This window comes from Paroedura picta, chromosome 5, assembly GCF_049243985.1.
Source record: "Paroedura picta isolate Pp20150507F chromosome 5, Ppicta_v3.0, whole genome shotgun sequence".
Taxonomy (NCBI): domain Eukaryota; kingdom Metazoa; phylum Chordata; class Lepidosauria; order Squamata; family Gekkonidae; genus Paroedura; species Paroedura picta.
This window is the reverse complement of record NC_135373.1, coordinates 135,506,415-135,521,469: the sequence shown is the minus strand read 5'-3', so window position 1 is coordinate 135,521,469 and position 15,055 is coordinate 135,506,415. Positions and strand designations below refer to the sequence as shown.

General features: G+C 49.6%; 1 protein-coding gene across 1 annotated transcript in view; it reads right to left on the bottom strand.

Moving 5' to 3' along the window:
- Positions 1-3,498: 3,498 nt before the first annotated feature.
- The window catches only part of LOC143838807 (USP6 N-terminal-like protein), a 54,842-nt gene continuing 43,285 nt past the window's right edge, over positions 3,499-15,055 (bottom strand). Inside the window, exon 11 of the mRNA XM_077340725.1 lies at positions 3,499-6,222. Coding sequence (XP_077196840.1) covers positions 4,805-6,222 — 1,418 coding nt within the window. The 3' untranslated portion in view covers positions 3,499-4,804. The remainder of the gene's footprint in view (positions 6,223-15,055) is intronic.

Here is a 15,055-nt window from a genome sequence, read left to right as displayed (position 1 = left end):
GAGGAAGGGAAGGTGACCGTAAGCCGCTTTGAGACTCCTTCGGGGAGAGAAAAGCAGCATATAAGAACCAACTCTTCTTCTTGTTTTTCTTCTTTCTTCTTTCTTCTTCTTCAGTGATATCAGGGCTTTCTCGGCCTCACCTCCCTCACAGGGTGTCTGTTGTGGGGAGAGGAAGGGAAGGTGACCGTAAGCCGCTTTGAAGCTCCTTCGGGTAGAGAAAAGCGGCATATAAGAACCAATTTCTTCAGTAATATGAGGGCTCTCTCAGCCTCACCCACCTCACAGGGTGTCTGTTGTGGGGAGAGGAAAGGGAAGGCGAATGTAAGCCACTTTGAGACTCCAGGGAGAGAAAAGCGACATATAAAAACCAGCTCTTCTTCTTCAGTAATACCAGGGCTCTCTCAGCCTCACAGGGTGCCTGTTGTGGGGAGAGGAAGGGAAGGCGATTGTAAGCCGCTCTGAGACTCCTTTGGACAGTGAAAGGTGGCATATAAAAACGACTTTTTCTTCTTGTGAGGAGAGGAAGGGAAGGCAATTGGATGCCACTTTAAGACTCCTTCTGGTTGACAAAAGCGAGTCATAACACCAATTCTTCTTCTCAAGCAACAGTTGAATGTTTGTGCTGGTTTTGGCAACGTGGATGCTTTAGGCTGATCCTGCCTTGAGCCGGGGGGTTGGGCTAGATGGCCTGCAGATCCCCTTCCAACGCTAAGATTCTAGGATCCAAACCTTTGAAGTACTGTTTTGCCTTTGACTCGGGTTTCCGTCGAACCGGATAAAAGCCTTGCAGGCACACAATCTGGCACCGACAGAATTATTTTCAAGGTGTTCAAAAGACAAGTCACATGACAATAGGAAAACACGGTTTTTATCTCCCCCCCCCGCAAAAAAAGACTGCCATAGAGAACATAAGAAAAATAGCTTGTATATATTTTATATGTATATATATATATATATTATATATATATAAAATCTACAGTATTCACTAGTCTTGACACAGGAATAGCCGTCTTCTTGTCACTTGCATCCTGCAAATTGTACAGCTTTATTTCATTTTGTGGACTGGGAAATCACAAAGCCATGGTGCAAAACCCGGGGATGATTACACCACCAGGTTACTATTTACATACATTTCTACGCCGCAGTAAGAACTTAAGAGGCAAAACAACCTGGGCGTTCGTCAGTTTTAAAACCTTCTTCGGGGCAGCACTTGGCTCCGGGGATGTTTTGCCGTGTTCGGCAGGTTAGGGGGTGGAATGGGGAGGGGGTGGGGAAAGTCGCCAGAACTAATTAAAAATTACATCTGATTCACTATATACACCAAACCATCATGTTAGCTAAAGATTACGGCCAGTTTTTCTTCCTTTCCATGGAGGTCAGTACCATAAAGTAACTTGCAGAGAACGGAGGTGCTAAAAAACACGGGTTGAACCCAAACTGTGTTTCTGCAGTTGCAAGAGGGATGAGCGATGATCATGTCCTGATCTTCTCACCGCAGCCCCCGTCCCGCGTGGCTCGGTATCCATAAGGGCCCCGGGATCCCCAATATGGCCCAATCAGGGGTCAAAAAGAGCCTCTCTTCCCCCTCTTGTGCGTGCAGAAAACAGCTAAGACTCACGCTTTGGTTAGAGCAGACCTCTAGAACTGTAACAGTGAAGCAAGCACATCCCGCCAGCTCTACGGTGGCCCAGCAGGGACTCCATTAACGACTCGTGTTTTGGCCCCCTTGGAGTTGCAGAAATCAGGGCATCTGTGGACGGGCGGTCCCCAAAAACAGGACACTGTGTTCAGCTGGCAGTTTGTGTTCAGCTTTGCGGGGTTCCCAGGTTGCTAAGGCGTGAGGCACCAGCCCTTCCTTCCCTTCGCTGCAGCCACACAAACCCTCTCCAAGCAAGCCAGGAAGCAAAAGAGCGACTCACAAACCATTCTGCCTGGCGCAAGATGGAGCCGAATACAGTTCTAAATATTCCCCATCAGATTTTTTCAGTTTAGGTGACGCAGCTGCAGATCACGGATCACACTGTGTAGCTGCTACGGGGTGGGGGGAAATCAGTGTCCTGACGGAGGTTCTAGTGTTTCTTTTTGCCTCTCTAGCCTTGAGGAAGGCAAAGAGCAACACTTGACTGTTTGCCAAACTATCTCTGGGTCTTCTGTGAGATTACTTTGTATGCAATCCGGAGAATTCAGGGCTAGGCCAGCTGTCAACCCTAAAGTTGACGGGAATCGTTCCCCCTGTCCCTCGTTCTGCTGCCGACTGATACGGCTGCCAAGCTCTCCCTAAGGATGTCGTGACCCCTGACCCATCTTAAGGCAGAGAACTCAGACTAGCCAAGTTGCTAGTCCTGCTGAAGTCCTCTGCTCCCATAAGAAAGCAAATTAGTGTTTTGACACCCCAACCTAACGCTCCTGCTGCATGTATGGAGTGCCAAGAAAGCTTGAGCCCCTCTGCTCCGTTCTGTGCCTCACAAGCTGTTCCCTCCAGCTGAAGGGGACGCAGTAGCTGCCACTTGCTTTCCGTGTTGCTTTCTTGACTTGTGTCAGTGGGACAAATCGGCGAGACTGCCTGCGGTGGCCCTATGGCCTTGTGAAAATGAATCTGCGACCTCCTCCCCCCCCCCCCCCCAGCAGTTTCCCAAATTACTCTCTTGTTGCCGTTCCGACCCTGCCAGCGGAGAAAAAGATGACAAAAAGAAACGTCCCACAAACACAAAATGACTGCAGGCACTGCTTAGAAAGCATTTCATTACAACGAATTTGCGGGCTTCCTGTTAATAACACAGGAGAACTTCAGCCTCGGACGTTATGCCTACAATCGTATTCTTAAGGGTCTAGCGGTACAGCAGCACCGGCCCCGTCAAGGGCAGGAGGCTATTGCTCTCGAGGAAAAAAGAGATGTCAGAGAGGGTTGTGGGAATGGACAAGATGAGGTGCGAGAGAAACAAGTTGACCATTACGTGAGGTTTACGAATTTGGGGGGCGGGGCTGTGCGTCGGACAATCTGTGTGTCGGACAACGACCCCTGCCGGGATGCAAAACGGCAACTTCCCCATCCTGCAGGGAATAGCTCCGCATCTGTCTTCCTGGAAAACACAGCAACACTGTTGTTTGCACTTAGAAGGCTTGGGTCCAGCCTCGGGTCGCTGGGTCTCCGGTACAACCAGCCAGGTGGATGTGGCTGAGAAGCCGCTCACTTTGGTTGACTGGGTTTGCAAAACCTGGGAGCGCGAAACGGGCAGGGAGTTGCTTGCCGGGCCGCGATGCATGCCTGCTGCACCGGGGCTGGGCGTTCCGGGCCGCCGACTGGGGAGGCCAGGTTTTCAGGGTCTGTTCCACAGCAGAAACATTCCCAGTGTAAGGCTTGCCGGAACGAGAGGCGTCCGTTCGTGGCAGACTGCGCCCACGGGATACGCGTCACAATGGCGAAGGAAACCTCCCGCACGAGACACAGGAGCGGAGGGGCAAAATGCCAGCGGGTGAGCCGGAGCAATAAGAAACACCTTCGTTTCTCAGAATTTATTATGTGGGAACAGAAGTCCTACTGTCTTTACAAATACTCCCAATGTGAATTCAGGGATCAAACCCTTCTCGTTGGGGGGTTAAAAACGGAGAAAGGAGACATTGCCCCAAGGACCATTATGCTTAAAGGGAGAAGATGTTCTCTCTTCCTTTGCTAGATGGTCAACGTTGGTCTTGCCCCTTTCATGCCTCAAGGACAATGCCTGATGCGGAGCTGCCAAAGCAAAAGGAATCTGCTTTGCGGGCTGGCCAGATGTTTGGAATGGATGCACCGTGAAGGACAGAGATTGTTACTGGGCTTTGCGTGAGCAGAAGCATGAAAGCCAGAAGTACCTACGTTCAGGCCTACACGTATTGGGAACCCCGGGGGCAGAAAGAGAGGCAAGACCGCGAGCACGAACAGTTCTGAGTCCCACCATGTTTATGCTCTGCGGGTCTGCATGGGAATACTGTCATCGTAGATTTGTGAAGCATCGAATGCCAAAGACGCAACTCTTGGTTGCTTCCCTGCTCATTCCACACAAACTGAACTATTATGCGGGAGGCACGGGGGGACAGATAGTGGCCTCATGCTCCACTGAGACCTAGACACAGGGCAGAGGTCACAGGACGCCCTAATTCTAGAAGCACCACTTATGGGCTGTCTCAGCCCGTCTTTGCTACGGGTGCTCACCTGGCCTTTCTATCCAAGGAGTAAGCAGAGGCATTCCCCGACCGAAATGGCATTAGTTTGCCCAGAGTTGCCATTCCTGGGTTCCTGAGGCAGAGTCTATAAGAATGTCGAGACACACAGCCCGTCCTCGGAGAACGGGAGAGGTAAGGGAGCACAAACGAAAAATAAACTGCAAGGACTTTGTGGAGGGAGTCTAACAACAGGCAAACCTCAAAAGTTGGACTCTGCAATTCTCTGGCTGTTAAGTAAACGCAATTGGTTGTAGTGTCAGTCAGAAAGCAGCTTTTAGATGTGTGTGCATGTTGTTGTTGTTGGTTTTTTTACAGGTTTTAGGCAACAAGGCAGTTTGTCTAGGTCTAGGCCACATAAGTGTGGAATATATTATGCTATTGCTACTGTTCACGAGAACCTGACATTCCATATTCAATACAGAATGCCAGCTCTCGCCATTTAACGCAGTCCTGAAGTAGTGTTATTTTTTTACGGATGCCTCGTACGAACAGTCCTGCGGGGAGCAGGGGAGGGGAAGTGTTGATTTTGACTAACAAACAACCCAAAAGGTTGTGAACCTTGCACATTTTCGCCCTAGCCTTCATAGTAGGCATGTACGGTCTCTCACAGTAGCACTGACTCATGTACTGACATTCCATCGGTCTGGTGTCTGTAGTGGTGGGAGGGGCCCGTAGGACCCGGATAGCGGTAGTGTGGGGAGTCATGCTCTCCCGCGGGTGGAGAAGTCCTGTATCTTATCGGGCTGTCCACGGAAACAGGGGGAAGATCTTTTACAGGCACCGACTGGAAAGGGGTGTATTTCGTCAAGTTACCCAAGTGACTTCGGCTACCCTCTTGGCTTCGGGATTGTCCGTAAGCATCCTGTCGGTACATATGAGGAGGATGGGGCCTCCTCCTACTATCTTGCCAATAATCCACTGGAGGAATGACGAATCTGACAGGTGATTTCGGATTGCTTGCATAGTTGTCAGCGGGGAGAACCTCTATTCGACTGGAAGGCGTAACAACGAGATTCTGGTGACTGACAGAGTAATTTGCACGTGGTTTATCAGTAAAGGTCTCCGACTGACTGGGAGCATTGGTGGAATTGCCACGATTATACTGCGTAGGTGGGAAGCTGGAATGAACCATGCTGGGAACATGCTTTGGAGAACTCCCATGGTAAACAGGTGGGTTACTGTAAGACGGTGGTGGTGGTTTGAGGCTGTGTCCAAGATCCGCCCCACTAGACTGGGAAGAAAATCTGGGGACCCTCGTCTGTGAGTTGAAGGCATAGTTGTTGGATATTTTTGGTGGGCTAGCTGTCTTCTCCGCCAGCTTCCTGGAACTGCTAGAGTAAGCTGAATTCCGGAGGGTCCTCTCCAGCACCTCATCAGCCGAAATTTCGTTCTCCAGATCGCCGCCGGGAACGTTGTCATACTGCGAAGCGTTCGACCCTCGCTTACCCTCGTCAACGTCCAAAACCCTTATCTTTTGCTTTGCGCTGAACAGCTGTGCGTCTGCACCAGGGCTAGCCGGGGTTCCTGAACCAGCGTGGTTTGCAGGCCAACTAACCTTGACGTCCACGGTCAGCTTTGTCGTCTTTTCAATGATCTTGATGTCAGCAGGTTTATTCCACCTGGGCACAAATTCCTTCCTTGCGTTTGACGTCGCGTTAGAATTTTGGTTTGCAGCTGCGTTGTGGTTTTCCTTGGTGTTGCCGGCCTCCGCTCGGACGTCAAGTTTCTTCCGGCTCTCAGCGTCGTTCTTTGGCAAATCGCCCCGCGGATTTGCTGGTGTGGCCTTCTGCTGTCTCATCGAAGGTTTCTTTTCCAGAGAATTTCTTCTTCTTCGGTGATTGGGCGAGCTTTCTTGGACTTTTTCTGCAGGTGCCCTTTGCTCTGTCCGCTGGACCTCCTGGGTACTGTTCGAGCCGCTGGCGTTGCTCTGTCCGTTCAGCAGGTGGGTGAGATTAAGAATAGCAGGCTGAGGTTCAAGTGGAATTCTCCCCATCTTCTTCTTTGGAAATTCATCATCTTTACCTGTAAAATTAATAATAAAAGAGATACATATTTATATACTATATATCAAATAAAGCAAAAATCCCCTACGGGTCCTTCCTATGACTATCTATGCTTGTTAGATATTCCAGGACACATAAAACATGTGAAATAAAAGGGGAAGCGAGGAGAACGGCAGGGTTCAAAACCGAACTCAAAACTTAATGAGGTCAGAGATTACGGCTGATTTAGTTTTCCGCCCGGTACACACACTTCTGACAGTAACAAGAGCTGCAGGTGGTCAGCAAACTTTGATATCGAAAGAACTCACTCAGGCATGCAAGAGCTCTCGTAGGAATGCAAATCGAATGTGGGAGCTGATTTCCTGACCTTGTACGGTCTCAAATACAGAACAAGGTCCTCAAAGCAATGCGGTTAAGTATTGTTTCCCAGGAAAGGCAGCGGCTCAAGGTCTAATTTAAAAGAGAAAGGAAGACGCTAGTCCTGTTCCTAAGATGATTAGGACTTTGGACATGACCGGGCACTCGATTCTGGGAGAAGTTTCTGCCACAGGAGCACTCCGTCCCTTCTAAGAGAGCAGAATTAACTGGGTGGTACAACATTGATCAGTGCGTGTCCTCTCTGTCTGATTTTAATCACTATTCTCTCTCCAAGAAACAGACTGAGAAAACCTCTGACCTGTTCTCCAAAAGAATGGCAGAGGGGCAGGGGGAGAGTTCTATTAGACGGCCAGACCCGGCATTCCAATCAATACGATCGTTTGTCATTTTCTTCCACGGCGAGGGAAAGAAGATTTGTGCGTTAACTAAAATCCCCCAACAGGTTCACCGTTTGGCCCAGAATACTAAGCCCGTACGAGGCCAAAGTCGGTCTCTCACATTCCTTTGGCTGGAGCCATCCGGGATGAGCCCTGACCTAGACAGCCTAGGCTAGCCAGGTCCCGTCAGATCTTGACAGCTAAGCGGGGTCAGGCCTGGTTTGTACTTGGATGGGCGACCACCAAAGACGTCGAGGCGTTGCTACACGGAGCCAAGCAACGGCAAACCACCGGCGTTCGTGTCTTGGCTTGAAAACCCTACGGCAGTGGTCCCCAACCCGCGGGCCGCGTCCCGGTGCCGGGCCGCGAAGGCCTTGGCGCCAGGCCGCGGCTCCTTCTTCCCTCCCCTCCAAGCGAGAAGCTCGCCAGGCCACGAGCAAATCGGCCACCAAAGTGGCCGATTAGCTCGTGGCCCGGCAAGCTTCTTGTTTCGGGAGGGGAGGGAAGAGAAGCTTGCCGAGCTGCAAGCTAATCGGCCGCTTTAGCGGCCGATTTGCTGGCGGCCCAGAGGGGCCGGGCGGGGGAGCAGCGGCCGCTGGCATGGCGGCGGCGCAAATGTGCGTGCGCGGACTGCTGCGCACACGCGTTTGCGCCCCTGCCTGGCACAAACGCACATGCGCAGCAGTCCGTGCATGCATGTTTGTGTTGGGGCTGCCGCGCGTGCGCGGGCCCCCGGGCCGCCCTCTCCCCCCACTCCGGAGCGGCGGTCCGCGGCGGGCGAAAGCTTGCAGACCACTGCCCTACGGAGTCTCCGTAGGTCAGCCATAACCTGGTGGCACTTCCTGCCGCTGCCAGTTGTGAGGATGCAGGCACGGTCTGCGCTGGAACACAGTTCCTACCGTGTTTCTCCACTTGGAGGGTTGGACTAGATGACCCATGAGGTCCCTTCCAACTCTAAAGTTGGAGGTTTTAGCCCTGCGCCATGGTGCTCTGTGTTCACTGGCAGCCAGTGCTGTGGAGCCATGGGGAGGAAGGCTGCCTAAGGAATAGGCTGCCTAAGGAGGTGGTGAGCTCCCCCTCACTGGCAGTCTTCAAGCAAAGGTTGGATACACACTTTTCTTGGATGCTTTAGGATGCTTAGGGCTGATCCTGCGTTGAGCAGAGGGTTGGACTAGATGGCCTGTATGGCCCCTTCCAGCTCTATGGTTCTATGATTCTATGAAGGGGAGATCATCATGATACGAGAGCGAATAATTTTGCTCACCCGCATGGCACGGGGAACTTGACACACAGCTGCCACTTTTGGCGGAAGCCTTGTGCGCGTCTTCACGTCTTGTTCCAGCCTTTGTTTATATGCAAGCCCCGCAGAGGGCTTGCAATATGTCAGACCGGGAAGTCTTAATTATCAAGAGAAATGATAGCCTTGCAGCTATCCTGAAAACACCTCTGTCACAAATTAATTCCTTTCAACCTTTTAGCTCAAATGGCTTTCTCCTCGTCGCCGGTGGAACTACTGGTGCATTCAAAACCAAACAGGGGTGGTAAATAAAAGGGTTTCCCTCCCCCCTCTTCTGTTTTTAATGTGCCCCTCTGCGAGAAATGCCATTCCTTAATGTTACACATCTGTTTCCAAACCTTTTCTGCCCTGAGCCGTATCTTGGAAACAGCGCTTAAAGCGTCTTCCGGAAGGTGCGTTCTGAGATTAACGGTGCTGATGACAAAGTCTCACTCATTCACTCTGCGCTGCGCAAAGGACAGAGCTGGTCGGCGTGCTTTCCCACCCCTGGCCCTCTACCACTGAGCCACGACCCCTCCGCAAGCACAGCTCAGGTCCTGGCGTACATAGCAGCTTGTTGGTTTGCGTATACGGGATACCGCAACCATGTATAAGTATAAGTATGATAAATAAATGTAGACGACTGCTTTTTGGAGAAACCCACCGCAAACACAAACATGCATAAGTATGTACAGACAGGCAGATACGCATGCACAGGGGCACAGGGAAGAAGCTCAGGAGTCTAATCCGATTGGTCAATGGCTCTCCATCGTCTCGGACAGAGAAAAGCCTTCTCCTTCCCCCCAGAACCTGTCATCTGAGGACCTGTAGCCAGAGATGGCAGAGTGTGAACCTGATGTAAAGAACATGCACTGCCATGCACAATCCGCCATGGCCAGATTATTTAGCCCTGGCTGTGAAACCCTGCACTGCACCTTTCTATGCCCTCTGTCATCGCTGCTGCCACCAAACTGACTTATGGGAAATATTCATTTATCACATGGCGTGTGTCGTGTAGCTGGGAGGATCTGAGGGCATTTGAAGGAGGTTTGCCATTGCCCGCCTCCACGTCATGACCCCTAGACTTCCTCGGGGGAACTACCACCCAAAGCCTTGGAGGTCTCCTGGCCAAATACGAGCCAGGGTTAACCCCGGTTAGCTATTTCTTGGTCCATCGTATGGAGATCCGAGGATTGGAAGCCGGGCAACAGCCGTTCTGTCGTGGTGTGCCATGACCTGCCTCCGTGCCATGACCCCTACTGTGCCTTGGAGGACCTCCATCCAAATCCTTGGAATTTCTCCCATGCAAATACTTCGAAGCTCAGATGGGATCGGGCCCACCGGGGAAATCCAGGTCAGGGCAGTCCTGGAAAGCCCATATGGTTTTCAAGTCTAGGGATGTTCGGAAGCGGTCTGCCATTGCCTGCCTCTGCATCATCACTCTGGTATTCCTTGGTGGTCTCCCATCCAAATGCCAGCCAGGGAGGACCCTGCTTAGCCTCTGAGATTTGCCTGGGCTCTCCAGGGCAGGGCTTCCACGCCCTACTCTAAAAGAACCGCTGACCTCTTATTCATAGCGAGCGGCGTGCGTTAATGTATCTCTGGCATGCTTAACGTGACGTTTTTTAATATTCTACTATAAACACATTTAAAAAACATCCCCCGGGCTTCCTCTTCTTTTAATATCTCAAATCCGTGCACGTTTTAAAGAAAGAACCAGCCAGAAAAATGCACTTTGAAATGCACTTAGGTTGATTAATAAGGTAGCTTTATTTATTTTTAAAAAATAATAGCACTCGTACGGCCCCTTAATTAGCATTAAGCTTTCAAGGAACCCGAGCGAGAACACTGGAGACATTTTAATCGAGATCTTTGCTGCTTTGAAGATTACAGGACGTAATCTTTTCCCCGTCGCACGGCAGAGCAAGGGCGCATAGAACCCCGGCGTGCGTGGTTCAAAGCTGTTTAGATGTTGAAGACGAACACCTGAATCTTGAAGATTTTTTTTTTTTAAAGAAAATGTCACAATGACGGTTCATGTCCACGCTAACGTGCCGACGGAGAGCCCGGGGTGACAAATGTAGAATGAGAAACCCAGATGTACCAATGTTCCAAGGTCACAACTGTTGATTGCCAAGACCAAAGGCATGCGCCAACAGTGGCTTGTGAGTTTCTATTAGATGTGCAAAATAATTGGGCAGCCACTGGCTAGCCAACAAAGGGAAAGACAGAGGACGCGGGATGAAAGAGACGCGGCTTCAGATCTTTGTCACGTGGCCTCAGCACAACACGGATGAACATTAAGTTCAGCCTCGGATGTCAGAGATGGGCACGAGACACAAAGCAGGGGCTTTGCTTTCGATCGGCTGACATTGCCGGCGTGTGACGTTAAGTCAGCCAAACGGTCTGACGGAAATTTCGGGATGGGGTGATGAGACGTGGCCTCTTCGCGCGCTGAAGCTCGGACTGATGCTTCCCCCTGTGTGTCAAGAGTCGAGGGAGCTGGCAGGCAAGGGGGTGTCTAACTGTCCTACCGATTCCCCTTCTTCCCCTTCCCCGGATGTTGTACCAGCTACCCGAGCGTCAGACTTCTTTTCTTCAAATGCAAAGAAATACCTGGAAACTTAGACTGGACGAAAGCTTCTTAGTGGGCGGGAAATTTCAGGGGGAAAGAGGTAGGTTGGAAAAGGGTTATGTACACCTCCCCTTTAATGGCAGAAAGTGAAGAGGAACTAAAGAGCCTGTTGATGCAGGTGAAGGAGGAGAGTGCAAAAGTTGGCTTGAAACTCAACATCAAGAAAATGAAGATCATGGCATCCGGCCCTCTCAATTCCTGGCAAATAGATGGGGAAGAAATGGAGATAGTGACAGATTTTATTTTCCTGGGGACTGCAGCAAAGAAATTAAAAGACGCTTGCTCCTGGGGAGGAAAGCTATGGCAAATCTAGACAGCATTCTAAAAAGCAGAGACATCACCCTGCCAACAAAAGTGCGTTTAGTCAAGGCTATGGTATTCCCAGTTGCAATGTATGGCTGTGAAAGTTGGACCACAAGGAAGGCCGAGCGTCAAAGAATTGAAGCTTTTGAATTCTGTAGCTGGAGAAGACTCTTGCGAGTCCCTTGGACTGCAAGGCGAACAAACTGGTCAGTCCTAGAGGAGATCAGCCCTGACTGCTCCGTAGAAGGCCAGATCCTGAAGATGAAACTCAAATACTTTGGCCACCTCATGAGAAGGAAGGACTCCCTGGAGAAGAGCCTAATGCTGGGAGCGATTGAGGGCAAAAGAAGAAGGGGACAACAGAGAATGAGGCAGCTGGATGGAGTCACTGAAGCAGTAGGTGCAAACTTAAATGGACTCTGGGGAATGGTAGAGGACAGGAGGGCCTGGAGGATCATTGTCCATGGGGTCGCGATGGGTCGGATACGACTTTGCACCTAACAACAACAACACCTCCCCTTCCATACCACCTGCTCCTTCCGGCTTGAGAGCCAGTTTGGTGTAGTGGATTTTTAATCTAGCGAGCTGGGTTCGATTCTGCACTCCCCCACATGCAGCCAGCTGGGTGCTCGCCATGGCACTGATAAAGCTGTTCTGACCGAGCAGGAATATCAGGGCTCTCTCAGCCTCACCTCCCTCACAGGGTGTCTGTTGTGGGGAGAGGAAAGGGAAGGAGAATGGAAGCCGCTTTGAGCCTCCTTCGGGTAGAGAAAAGCGACATAAGAACCAACTCTTCTTCTTCGTCGTCTTCTTCTGATTCCGAAAGGCTGCTTTCTGAATGGATGGCCCTTTCTAGATCTGATGTCATCTCATCTCAGAAGATAAGCATGGATAGGCCTTGGTTAGCACTTGAATGGGAGACCAACCAAGGAAGATCAGAGTTGCTGTGCAGAGGCAGGTATGAATTAGTCGCCTATATACATTTCTTGCCTTGACTTGAATTATCCACCCCAGATCAGTCTTATCAGATCTTGGAAGGTATGTAGGGTCGGCCATGGTTAGTCCTTGGATGGGAAACCACTCAGGAAGTCCAGGGTTGCTACGTAGAGGTGGTCAATGGCAAACGACCTCTGTTCCTCTCTTGACTTGACTTGGGATTGCCCACACTAGCTCAGCCTCATTAGATCTCAGAAGCTAAGCAGGGGTCAACCATGGTTAGCACCTGGGTGAGAGACCAACCAAGGAAGTTCAGGGTTGCAAGGCAGAGGTAGGAACCACCAAGTCATCGCTGTTCATCTCCTGCCTTGAAAACCTTATGGAGTCACCATATAGTCAGTTGGGACTTGATGGCACTTTCTACCACTGTTCTGACCTTAGAAGCTATTGTGAGATTTGGACCACACTTTGAAGATTGCTTCAGAGGGGTGGCTCACAATGCCCTGCCAAGCTCTGAGAAGTCACAGTCCTTCTGTGCCAATATTCTCATGACTATGGGTAAAGGTGTTCTCGTTATGGATTATATGCAACAAGAAGCACCTGATTTCTTACACTGTATTTATGATTGGGGGGGGGGGAAGGTGGCATGGCATAGCCCAATCTCATCAGAAGTGAAGCAGGGTTGGTACTTGGATGGGAGACCACCAAGGAAGGCTCTGCAGAGACAGGCAATGGCAAACTACCTCTGCTTCTCACCTAACTTGAAAGCCCCTTGCTGGGGTCACCATAAGGCTTGGATGAGAGACCACCAAGGAAGGCTCTGCAGAGGAAGAAATTGGCAAACCACCTCTGCTTCCCACTTGCCTTGATAGCCTCTTGCTGGCTCACCATAAAGCTTGGATGAGAGACCACCAAGGATGGCTCGGAACAAAATGGCTGCCCCAGGAGAAAGAGGCGCACAAACACAGAGAGAAAGTCCAAGTACAGGAGAAAAGGGTGCTATGTTTTAAAAATACACTGGACAAGGAGTGAGAACATAAGACCCCTGAAACATTATATTAATCTGTCCAGCCAACTGCATCTCCATCTACTGGCCAACCAGAGACTCAGTTGAGCAATGCTTGACATGGTCCCACCCACAAAGGTTGTGGCAGTCATCACAGCACCCATGGGCACCCTGTTGGGGACCCCTCCTCTACCACTTTAGAAAGGTGACCACTCATCATGCCATTTCATTTCTGGAAACGATGCCAACTTCTAGATTTATGTACATATTTATTATTTCCTAAAGTACAGTCTAAAAATACTTATTTTGTAAATATCTGGACTGCATTTTTGGAAATAAATGTGTACATAATTTTTAGGGGGCAGGTTCTTTGAAATTAGATGTTGCGGGCAGAGAACGATTCACCAATGGGAAGGGGACCTCGTCCCTACCAAGCTGCTGGATCTTCCTCACCGAAGCAACTGGGCCACTGTGTATTTGCTGTCTTATTTTGGCCTCTCTGTCCCAGTTCAAAGCCCCAAACTGAACAAATTCAACCAATTGGCTGGTACAAAAATGTAATCTTTTTGATTACGCTGATTCCAATTTATTTTGTAGATCTTTAACGTGCAAACATAAACCAAAAGAGGTTCCGGATAAACACAAAATTTTCATCTTTTTCAGTGGTCCACTTTCGAGGATGTTCTCTTCCTCAGTGGTTTGTTATCCTAGGAATAGTCCCTCAAACTCAACATTTTCTGGAGGTTTCTGCTGCTCTACGGCTAGGTTTTGGTTTATGTTTGCACGTTAAAGATCTACAAAATAAATTGGAATAAGCATAACCAAAAAGATTACATTTTTGTACCAGCCAATTGGTTGAATTTTCTCGGTTTGCATTACTCCATTTGGCCAGCCCTCTTTTGCACCAAAGACCGACACATAAACTCTCGTGCATGAGTGCTCACTCATTAACGCGGCTCTTTCACGTGCATAGAAGGGTCTCTCGCCACTGCTCCCCTGGAGAATACAAAAACTGGGCTACACAGCAAATGGAAAATACCAGGGGAGAAAGGGAGATGGGTAATCGTGAAGCTATAGCAAACAATGCTCCCAAAAGCGCAAAACAGTCATTTATAAAAACCATCATAATAACCAAACAAGAAGAAGAAGAAGAGTTGGTTCTTATATGCCGCTTTTCCCTACCAGAAGGAGTCTCAAAGCGGCTTCTCTTTCCTCTCCCCACAACAGACACCCTGTGGGGTGGGTGAGGCTGAGAGAGCGCTGATATCACTGCTCAGTTAGAACAGTTTTATCAGTGCCGGGGCGAGCCCAAGGTCACCCAGCTGGCTGCATGTGAGGGAGCGCAGAATCGAACCCGGCATGCCAGATCAGAAGTCCGCACTCCTAACCACTACAACAAACTGGATACAATGCTGTAAGTTTGTGTATGAAATAGTACAGATGCACTGGGGCAACAATATGTCAATAATAAAATCCAAATAAAGTAATCTCTCTTCCGTTTCAGATGTTTTTTCATTCTTACTTCATATAAGTCCCAACGCGTTTCGCCTGCTGGCTTTGTCAAGGGACAAATTATTAGTGTTTCAAACACACTCCTTACAAGCAAATACTTGTCTCTTGGACTAATGGCGTTCCAGATGGAAGTAAGAATTAAAAAACTCTATTTGGATTTATTATTGCCATATTGTTGTCCCAGTGCATCTGTCGTATTTCATAATTGAACTGGAACCTACCCCTCCCAGTTCATTCATGTAAGTTTGTGTATAGCAATACACCAATTCAACAAGTGTGATACAAAAGAAAATAAATAATTCAGGCAACAGTTCGACAGGTCCGTTCCAACTGAAGTCCATACAAAACTAAAAGCTTCGGTACTTAACTCTTAGATCAATGGCTCTTTTTTACAAGCTGCACATCACCTGCTCTGTGATACCTTAGGAG